Source organism: Zootoca vivipara, chromosome 6, assembly GCF_963506605.1.
Source record: "Zootoca vivipara chromosome 6, rZooViv1.1, whole genome shotgun sequence".
NCBI lineage: Eukaryota > Metazoa > Chordata > Lepidosauria > Squamata > Lacertidae > Zootoca > Zootoca vivipara.
In genome coordinates, this window is record NC_083281.1 from 11,221,256 (window position 1) to 11,232,676 (window position 11,421).

At 45.8% G+C, this 11,421-nt stretch overlaps 1 protein-coding gene across 4 annotated transcripts in view; it reads right to left on the minus strand.

The window, feature by feature from the left end:
- MUC16 (mucin 16, cell surface associated) overlaps positions 1 to 10,552 on the minus strand; it is a 159,290-nt gene extending 148,738 nt beyond the window's left edge. For all 4 annotated transcript variants that reach the window (XM_060275410.1, XM_060275413.1, XM_060275411.1 and 1 more), the window contains exon 1: positions 10,259 to 10,552. In XM_060275410.1, the coding sequence (XP_060131393.1) occupies positions 10,259 to 10,481 (223 nt within the window). In that variant the 5' untranslated portion in view covers positions 10,482 to 10,552. The remainder of the gene's footprint in view (positions 1 to 10,258) is intronic.
- Between the last annotated feature and the right edge of the window lie 869 nt (positions 10,553 to 11,421).

Here is an 11,421-nt window from a genome sequence, read left to right on the forward strand (position 1 = left end):
CGGAGCAATGGATTCAAACTACAAGAAAGAAGCTTCCACCTAAACATTAGGAAGAACTTCCTCACAGTAAGAGCTGTTCGACAGTGGAATTTGCTGCCAAGAAGTGTGGTGGAGTCTCCTTCTTTGGTGGTCTTTAAGCGGAGGCTTGACAGCCATATGTCAAGAATGCTTTGATGGTGTTTCCTGCTTGGCAGGGGGTTGGACTGGATGGCCCTTGTGGTCTCTTCCAACTCTATGATTCTATCAAGCTTATATTACAATTATACCCAAACCAGATGAAGACCACACATTTTGTGCGAACGTTTGAGCTATATCCCTAACAAATCCCGATATGAAGATTTTAACATCGACTTTTGCATATAGAATTCATCAAGTAATATCAGCGGGTTTTGAGAATGATTAAACTGGTTTTATAATAATGAAATAGGCAGCAGATAATATTGTTAGTGGTGGATTTGATAGATTTAAATAAAAATATTGATCCATTTTTAATTCAATCACTAAACTGGTGACTGGGAGTGGCCGCCAAGACCACGTAACACCATCTTGAAAGACCTAAATTGGCTCCCAGTATGTTTCCGAGCACAATTCAAAGTGTTGCTGCTGACCTTTAAAGCCCTAAGCGGCCTCGGTCCTATATACCTGAAGGAGTGTCTCCACCCCCATCGTTCTGCCCAGACACTGAGGTCCAGTCCCGCAGGCCTTCAGGCACTTCCCTCGCTGCGAGAAGCCAAGTTACAGGGAACCAGGCAGAGGGCCTTCTCGGTAGTGGCACCCGCCCTGTTGAACGCCCAAAAAGCAGAGACATCACCTTGCCGACGAAGGTCCGTATAGTTAAAGCTATGGTTTTCCCAGTAGTGATGTATGGAAGTGAGAGCTGGACCATAAAGAAGGCTGATCGCCGAAGAATTGATGCTTTTGAATTATGGTGCTGGAGGAGACTCTTGAGAGTCCCATGGACTGCTAGAAGATCAAACCTATCAATTCTTAAGGAAATCAGCCCTGAGTGCTCCCTGGAAGGACAGATCGTGAAGCTGAGGCTCCAATACTTTGGCCACCTCATGAGAAGAGAAGAATCCTTGGAAAAGACCCTGATGTTGGGAAAGATTGAGGGCACTAGGAGAAGGGGACGACAGAGGACAAGATGGTTGGACAGTGTTCTCGAAGCTACGAACATGAGTTTGACCAAACTACGGGAGGCAGTGCAAGACAGGAGTGCCTGGCGTGCTATGGTCCATGGGGTCACGAAGAGTCGGACACGACTAAACGACTAAACAACAACAACAATATTGTTAGTGGTGGATTTGATAGATTTAAATAAAAATATTGATCCATTTTTAATTCAATCACTAAACTGGTGACTGGGAGTGGCCGCCAAGACCACGTAACACCATCTTGAAAGACCTAAATTGGCTCCCAGTATGTTTCCGAGCACAATTCAAAGTGTTGCTGCTGACCTTTAAAGCCCTAAGCGGCCTCGGTCCTATATACCTGAAGGAGTGTCTCCACCCCCATCGTTCTGCCCAGACACTGAGGTCCAGTCCCGCAGGCCTTCAGGCACTTCCCTCGCTGCGAGAAGCCAAGTTACAGGGAACCAGGCAGAGGGCCTTCTCGGTAGTGGCACCCGCCCTGTTGAACGCCCTCCCATCAGATGTCAAAGAGAAAAACAACTACCAGACTTTTAGGAAACATCTGAAGGCAGCCCTGTTTAGCGAAGCTTTTAGTTTAATAGATTATTGTAATTTAATGTTTGTTGGAAGCCGCCCAGAGTGGCTGGGGAAACCCAGCCAGATGGGCGGGGTATAAATAATAAATATTAATATTAATAATTATAGATGCTAAAAAGGCTTTTGACAAAAAATAATAATAGTATATGGAGGTAGCTTTAACCAAATTTGGTTTCTTTTTGGATTTTATAAAATACAGTAGATTAAATAGATTAAAGTAATTTCTGACTCATCTATCTCTAGAGTTCATGCGGATGGCATTATGTCTGCCCCCTTTCGACTAGCTCGAGGGACTAGGCAAAGATGCCCACTTTTACCTTTGCTTTTCAATATTTGTTTACAACCCCTAGCTTGCGCTATGTCCAAGTCAGACCAGTTTTTACCTACTGGTGCCCAATTAGGTAAAGAAGTGATTATTCATTCACTTAAAAAGGTAAAGGGACCCCTGACCATTAGGTCCAGTCATGACCAACTATGGGGTTGCGGCACTCATCTCACGTTATTGGCCAAGGGAGTCGGCGTACAGCTTCCGGGTCATGTGGCCAGCATGACTAAGCCGCTTCTGGCGAACCAGAGCAGCGCACGGAAATGCCGTTTACCTTCCCAACGGAGTGGTACCTATTTATCTACTTGCACTTTGACGTGCTTTCGAACTGCTAGGTTGGCAGGAGCTAGGTTGGCAGGAGCTGCGACCGAGTAACGGGAGCTCACCCCATCGCAGGGATTCGAACCGCCGACCTTCTGATCAACAAGCCCTAGGCTCTGTGGTTTAACCCACAGCGCCACCTGCATCCCCTCATTCACTTAAGGAATATCAATTCTGTGTTTGCTCAGAGTCTATTAAATATATAGATATCTAAAGAAGAAATTGACAGATGGGAGTCATTAAACTTTACCTTATAGGTTTGTTTGTACTTTATTCTATATTCTATTTTTGAAAAATTAATAAAAAAAAATGAAAAATTAATAAAAAATGATATTTAAAAAAAGGAAAGGATGCACACACTCTAAATATTATTCCCACATCTATATTCTGAGATATTCTCAGAATATTCTATATTCTATATTCTGCCATTTTTAATATATCTGGAACATTTTTCCAAAAGATAAACTCCCTATTTAGGAAATGTCTTTGGGGCCTAGCAACCCTCAGAATATCTGTGCAGAAAATGCAGACTCTCCAAGTGCCCAATTTTCCAGGGACAGTCCCAGATTTACAGAAGCCGTCCCGGTTTTCCTTAGAACATTCTTATTTTCTTCAGAGAAATGTTGGAGGGTCTGGAGTTATCCATCCCCCAAGCCATCTGAAGGCAGCCCTGTGTAGGGAAGTTTCTTATTTCTATTTTTATTTCATGCAATTCTTAAAATGTTTAATGTTTTATTATGTTTTTATGAATGTTTTATTATGTTTTTATGAATGTTGGAAGCTGCTCAGAGTGGCTGGGGGAACCCAGTCAGGTGGGTGGGGTATAAATAGTAAAATTATTATTATGGAATAGGACGTTCCTGTTTCCATTGGATACATTTTGGAGGGTATGGAAAATGCAGTTGCAAATTAAAGGGGGTTGGGCTAAGATGACCCTCGAGGTCCCTTCCAACTGTACCACTCTATGATTCCAAGTTTTTCATGCCTGTTCATTGCAATGGGTCTACTCTGAGTAGGGACTTTGTTCGCTGCAACCCTTTGTGCCTGCCCCTCCTCTCCACCCCAGGCCTCTCCACCTTGCAGGGATGACTCAGGGAGCCTGTCATTCACATTCCCCCCCCTCCCACACACACACCTGGTTGCCTAGCAATGGCATAGCAGCTGGATCCTTGACCAAACTCTCTTTGAACTTTTAAGCCGCTCTCTTTTGTCCCTGCCGCTCTTTTGATCGTCCCTTGAAACTAAGCAAACAAGTGCCCAGCCTCGCACAAGTCCTGCAGTGAAGGGCCTCGTGCTACATTGCAGAGGATAGCCAGGATACAGCCCTCCGGACAACCCTGGACTACAGATCCCATCGTGCCTGCCCTACAGTCACGCTGGCTGATGGGAGTAGGAGTCCAACAAAATCAGGAAGGCTACAAGTTCGCCATCTAGTATGATAAAACACATTCTCAGTTGGTAGAGCATGAAACTCTTAATTTCAGGGCCGTGGGCTCGAGCTCCATGTTGGAGAAAAGATCCCTGCATTGCAGTGGGTTGGGCTAGATGACCCTTAGGATCCATTCCAACTCTACTGTTATATATTCCGTGGTCTGTGTTTGCCTGAGCTTGAGTCTGGACTAAGGATTCTGAGCTGTGTTCTGATTCAATACATGATATCCAATCACAGAACTTTTCAGGATTTCGGCCTTCTGCCATTGGCCCTTAAATTCTGAGTCATAATTTGCAGCTTTGATGTTTAGGCAGCCAATCACGTTGGGAGTGGGAGTGGCCCAGGCCTTCAAAAAAGGAAGCAGTTGCTTTGCGCCTGTTGTCCAGTTCTGTTAGTTCAATAAAGGTTCTTGCTGTTTTCATTGGGTCTTGCCAGTGATAAATAATCTTTTTGTCATGGGGGGGGGGGCTGGGGGCTGGGGTGGATATACACCAAATGCCTGAGCCATAAATCTACCCATATTTGAAATCAATAATCCAGATCATTGTCTGCTTGAGTTTATTAATCACATTTTACATTTAGCCACTGAGACGGGCACTGCGACTGCGCCCACAATAAACAAGCAAACAAACAGACTTTGTAGTGAGTCCCCCTACCTTTTTTTCCGGAAAAAAGCACTGGTTATTGTTGTTTTAGAAAAGGAAGTCCCTATTTTCATCAGAGAAATGTTGGGCGGTATGTAAGATCTGGACTCTCTATCCCTACTCAGGTGTAAATATAGGGAGAAGTCATATTTCTTAAAGCTACAACAGCCTCTGCTGTGTCTTGATTCTCAAGGCGACATAGACCCCTAAAAAAAAACACCTGTGGAATTTTGCCACCGCTCTGCAGAAAGGGGGGGGGGGCAAACTTTTGTAACACTATTTTCAGGGAACAAAAGTGAGTGATGTAACACCAGTTTTAATCTCCTGAGATCAGCAGAGGGATGTCCCTGCGATGCAGAAACATTCTTTCTTTGCCCCATAGTAGAGATCATAATCTATATTTTTGGAGTCAGTGTGTTTAGAGTAGGACAGAGTGTGGGAAGGAAAATGCAGATCTACATGCAGAAACAGCCACACAGCTCCCCAAGTATTGTGTGCCTCAAGGAAAGGCAGGCCTTTTAAAATCATCATTTTATTTGACTGGGAATTCCTGTTTGTAGTAGGGTAACACCTGGGCATCGGAAGATTCAGATCAGGCGAAGCAAAGTACTCCTTCCCACACCACACACGAAAAATCTATATACTGTATATAAAAAAATGTAAAAATGGTGAAAGTGTGGGCTCCACTTTTCTCCATAACCGCTTGACCAATCGTCCTGAAATTTGGACACAACGATCCATGCCACTCCCCAAGTGTTTGCAGGGGAAAAAATCCCTCAAATCTCACACCTGTGCAGGTAGAAACCTGCTTTTCCACCAAGTAAAACAGCGCCCTCAAGTGGAATTCCTCCCACAGTACACCCCCTCCCTTCCTGTGAAATCTACACCACACCCACAAACCAAATACTGTAATGACATCATCAACCAAGTATCTGAAACTACCAAGGCGGCCATTACCAGACCCCTAGGCCCTGCCAGGCTGCTAGGCCCCCACTAGGCCCGGGGGGGGGGAGCATGAGCGCCCGGATTGCAGGTCGCACCACAGCCTTTGTTTTATGTAGGCCCCTGCGAGGCTGCTAGGCCCCCACTAGGCCCAGGGGGGGAGAGGGCAAGCGCATGGATCTCAGGCCGCAGCACAGCCTTTATTTTATGTAGCCCCCTGCCAGGCTGCCAGGCCCCCACTAGGCCTGGGGGGGAGGGCGAATGCCTGGGTCACAGGACGCAGCATGGCCTTTGTTTTATATAGGCTCCTGCCAGGCCCCCACTAGGCCCGGGGGGAATAACCCACAGCAACACACTTGGGGGCACGGCAAGGGGTTTTTAATTAAAATTTAGCGGGCGTTGTGTCACATGCGAGGCTCCGGCGGCCATTTTAAGTAAGGGCACTCATGCCCTTTTAACCTACGCTTTATACTATGCCTGATTGCAAGCCTCTGTGTCTTTAAAAAAAACAACCATGCACTTTCTCTCCCCAGTTTAAGTCCTCAGATATTTGCAGTGGCCACCCCCCCCCCATTTACAATCTCCTACCTTCCCCATGCCACTTCCTGGGTTTTATGGAACCAAACAGCTCAGGTGCTTCGTACCTCGCCTTCTGTTGCTACGGGGCTGTGGGTCTTCACTATTTGATTCCCCCCCTCCAGTCGGGATTATTAAAGTAGTTCTCTAGGTTCTCTGGGTCACCTACTCCAAAATTAGAAAATCCAAATAACAAAACACACACACACACACACACACACACACACACACACACACCAAAACACACAACAACGCCCAAATCATACAATACCCACCAAAATAAATGACAACCACAAAAATAAAATTAGCCAATAATAACTTCTCCTTCTCATGTTCTTATCTCAAAATTTTTTAATCTAAATATATAAAAATGCTCACGATGCGTGCGCAGGGGCCAATGTATGGCGATACAGGGGGGAGAGGACAACACTCCCCGGGGAAAACAGAGGGAAGGGTGTCCTGCTGAAACACAGGGATGAGCCAGGGGATTGGAGGGAGGAGGGGCGGGATACGCCATGGATTGGGACAGGGTGGGGGGAATCACAGGGATGACCCACAGCAACGCATGGCCGGGCCAGCTAGTATTTTATAAAAACTAATTTTGAAAAAGGAGGGGTGTTGTGGTTTACACAAAGGAGGACCTCTGTTTATACATCTCGCCTTCCGCTTCAACCGCTCTTTGTTTCCAAAACAGCAAAGATGTCGCAAAGCTTCACTACCCGACAAGTTGGCAGAGTAACACCAACTGGGAAACCCGTTTCTAATTGCCTTTTATGCTTTGGGTTTCAGTGAGTGACACACAGGTGAGCTGACTCATACAGCCCATCGCTCCATCCAGCTCATTGGGTTATTTATTCATTTATACATTTTCCAGTTTTCCGCTTGTACATCATACATTTCCATTACCGATGGTTACTCTATGGAATTCCCAAGCCAGCACTCCATGGCATTTTATATAAGCCTTCTTTTGCTGCAATTCACCCTATTTCCTCCCATCAATTCCTTTGTTATTCTTAGCTGTTGCTCATATAATTATTCCTACTTGTAGGTTAATTTTGGTGTCATCTCTCTTTAAATACTCTCCAAAAAAAATTCCACTCGTCTCTTAGCTGCTTCTCATCCTGATTCCTTATTTCCACTGTCATATTTCCTAGATTTGCTTCTTCTATCAGTTTATTCAGCCACTGTTCTTCTGTTGGAATTTCTCTTTCTTTCCGTATTCTGGCATATACTGTCCTGGCAGCTGCTGTTGCATAAAGAAATATGCTGTTGCATAAAGAAATAGTGCTTTCTTTGGAATCTCGTCAACTATTATACCCAGGAAGAAGGTGTTGGGTTTTTTAAAAGAAATGTAGATTTAAATGTCTTTTTAAATTCCACATAGACCATCTCCCAATAATATTTGGCATATTTGCACGACCATCCAATGTGGTCATTGTTATCGGCACTTACTGGCAACAAACTATAGGAACAGCAGAAGCAACTGGGAAGGGAGAAGAGGAAATTGTTTTATAAGTTTTACATGCGAAGGTCATAGCGGGGTTTGAAGTGTAGGAAAACAGCAATATATATATAAAGAAACGTGTTTGAGAGGGTGAAATTAGATAAGAAGGAAAATTAGAAACATAGAGGTGGAAGGGACCTCAAGAGTAATCAAGTCCAGCCCCCTGCAACGCAGGAATCTCAGCTAAAGCATTCGTGACCGAGGGTATAGATCAGGCATCCCCAAACTTCGGCCCTCCAGATGTTTTGGACTACAATTCCCATCATCCCTGACCACTGGTCCTCTTAGCTAGGGATCATGGGAGTTGTAGGCCAAAACATCTGGAGGGCCGCAGGTTGGGGATGCCTGGTATAGATGTTGAAGGGAGCCTTAAAACACAACTGTATATATCCATGTTGGAGGGTATGGAGTTCTCTGACCATTGATCCATCTGAAGGCAGCCCTGTATAGCGAAGTTTTTCTAATGTTTAACGTTTTGTTATGTTTTTATATATGTTGGGAGCCACCCAGAGTGGCTGGGGCAGCCCAGTCAGATGGACAGGGTATTAATAATAATAATAATAATAATAATAATAATAATAATAATAATATAGAAAAGTACACCCCTATTTTCATCAGAGAAATGTTGGAGTGTCTGGGTTGGACGGCCATCTGCCAGGAATTCTTTTGCTGTGGTTCCTGCATTGCAGGGGGTTGAACTAGATGACCCTTGGGGGTCCCTTCCAACTCTACCATTCTATGATCCCATTAGATGTGACGCAAAACCTAAATACCAGAAGACTCTCAGATCGTAGCCTGTAAAACCTGCTCAGAGCAGGCCCACTGAGTTAGCAACAGTCCCTGGGTTTCATCGGGTCTACTCTGAGTAGGACATAATCGGGCACGCTGAAACTCTCCCAGACCTATTGGAAATAATGCATCCAAGTCAGCGATGCCCATTTATTTTAATGGGTCTACTCCAAGGGTGGCTGACACTGGCTACACTCATGATCGCAGACAGCCGGTTGTTTGAATCCACACACGTGCAGGCACATTTTTTTAAAGCCTGCCCTAGCCCAAACACCTGTGGTTACTGGAAGACTAACAAATCAGTGTGTTTATTGTGTTCTTTTCGGTTCTGCTTCATTACACCTGGAGGATTTATAACATTCCGAAGGGCACTTGATTTATTTGTGAGTTGCATTTCCTTATCTGATGGGCTCTTTGCCAGCGGATGGACTGAGGAAATGGAGGTTTGAAGGGGTCTCTCCCTGGGTGGTCTCGGACCAGTGGATTCCCCCCACGAACACACACACACAAAATGGGGACATTAACACACACACACACACACACACACACACACACACACACACACAAACAAACCATGAGCTTATATTCAACATTTTGCCCTTCCAGGAGGGTGGAAGGGTTGTAGCTCAGTAGCAGGACCCCTGCTTGGCATGCAGAAGGTCCCAGGTGCAATCCCAGGCATCTGCAAGAAAGACTGGGCAAGACTTCCCTGCCTGAAACTCTGCACAGCCATAACCAGCCAGTCACTTTGCAGCTAGATGGGGCAGTTGGTCCGACTCAGTATAAAACAGCTTCCTTTAGTCCTACATTTACAATCATGAGATCTGGAAACTTGGGTTTTTTATGGTTTAGAGGCAGAGTGCCTGCTTTGCATGCAGAAGGTCCTAGGTGTCCTCAGGGGCATCTCCAGGCAGGGGTGGTGGTGCTGGGGAAAGACTCTGCCAGAAACCCTGTAGAGAGCTGCTGCCAGTCAGAGCAGACAATGCTGGTCTAAATGAATCGGTCTCTTGGCTCTGTCCAATGGTCCAACACAGATATGGAAGGGCAAATTTGATTGAACACCGTGGCACAAATAATTAGGTTTGGATGGGATTCCAAGGAACCTTTGCTGTTCGTACTGCAAATGGACAAGTGCCCGAGGGAAGACTGTAACAGCCTTGAAACAAACATTATTCCAATGAGAGGATCCGATTCACTCCCCAGTCTCCTGCTTTCAGGTCCAAAGATGCAATTCTGCCGGCTGAATTCTGCAAAATTCTGCAGATGGAATTCTGCAGAAGGGGAAGCTGCAAAATCTGGGTGTTCATTGATCCAAGAGGATCTAAATTCTTCCCTTCCCACCTTTATTATTTTCTCCAGAGAGAAAATGTTGTCCAATTCATTCCCCATTCTCCTGCTTTCAGAATTCTGCAGGCAGAATTCTGCAGAAGGGAATTTTGCAAAATCTGGGTGTACGGTGACCCAAGAGGATCAGATGTTTTCCTTTCCTTCCTGCAGGATTTTCTCCAGGGGAACATATCAAGGGCGGATCTAAGAACCAGGAGTCAAACAGATACTATTTTCACTTCTCAGCATTTCCCACTGTTGCCTTTCTTTCCCCATGACCAGACCCTACTGCAAACTCTCCAACACATCCCCCTGAAACGAGTTTGTGCCACATGGGATATAGCCCAGTCGACAAACTGCTAAGCTCCCTGTCTTGGGTGCCTTCAGAAAGAAGTCATAGAATCATAGAATTGTAGAGTTGAAAGGGACCCTGGGAGCCATCTAGTCCAACCCCCTTGCAAGGCAGGAATATGCAGCTGTCCCTTACGGGAATCGAACCTGCAACCTTGGCGTTATCAGCACCACGCTCTAACCAACGGAGTCCTCCAAGACTTCTGTGTCCCCTTAGCATTCCCGCGCCTCTTCTGCAGTGTTGTGCTGGTTGCCTCAATGGTTGCAGCCAAAGAATTAGCCATTTGGGGAAGGATAGGAGGCGTGGAGAAAAAACCCTACCTGGTGCTGCCCACAGGTGGAAGGAAACCATCAAGATGATAAATATATTCCTGAGAAAATGCTGGACTGAGTGGAGCCTCCAGTCCATCTTCCAAGGCCTCTGAGATCGGCTGCTGTCCCCCAAGTCTACCTTTGCAAACCTTCCAAGGGTGGTGGACACATCTAATGCCAGGGACGGCGGATCTATGAGCTTAAGAGGCTGCCACACCCTCAGCAAAGGCATCAATCAATGGCAGAACCCAACCCTTACCTGAAAAAAGGAGCTATTTCATAACATTGTAAGACAACTCAACCGTATCTCAAGACATCGGACCCAACGGGACAGGTCTCGTTAAACAGCCAGCCTCAGCAAATATTATTTTTGCGGTTAATGAGGGGAGTGGGGAGGAACGAAAAAACCGACGGAAACACCGTAGGGAGAGAGGAGACCTGGAGTTTCCAGCCGCATTAAGGTATTTGGTCAACGGCAGGTGCCCCTCACCTGTTTGGGGGAGGGGGAGGCTGGTTTTTGTGACCGTGGCGTGAGGGGCGCTACATGTTTTTTCAATTAAAGTCACCCCCTTGGTACTGCATTGCTGTATCCGGCCTTGCTTGTGAAAGTTGCTTCGCAAGTTTCTCAGTTTTGGAGGACTTCTGGGGCAAGGCGAAGTTTTCATCCGGTGCCATTTTGTGCGGATTTCCGTCTCCTTGGATGCCTGGTTCCACTCAGATTTCCAGTTCTGTGACGCTTTCCTGTTGATCGGGGATTTTGTATGTACGCAGGGAAGTGGTGGTTATTGGTTTTCTCCTACTTATAGAGGATAAGAGGCCGGAATCAGGAAAAACTCCCCTCCAGAGTTGCTGGTTTTTTGTTGGCAAACAGAGAAAGTGGGCAGGATTTGAAAGAGACGCATCCTTCGTTTTTATGTTGATGTTGTTGTTGTTGTTGTTGTTGTTGTTGTTTAGTCGTGTCCAACTCTTCGTGACCCCATGGACCCGAGCACGCCAGGCACTCCTGTCTTGCACTGCCTCCCGCAGTTTGGTCAGACTCATGTTCGTAGCTTCGAGAACACTGTCACAATGTTCTCGACAGTGACAGTGTTCGTTTTTATGGCGTACGTCAAAGCCAAAACAAATCATTATTTGCCAGGTGTGACGGATTGTAAGAATGTTCGGAGTTTGGG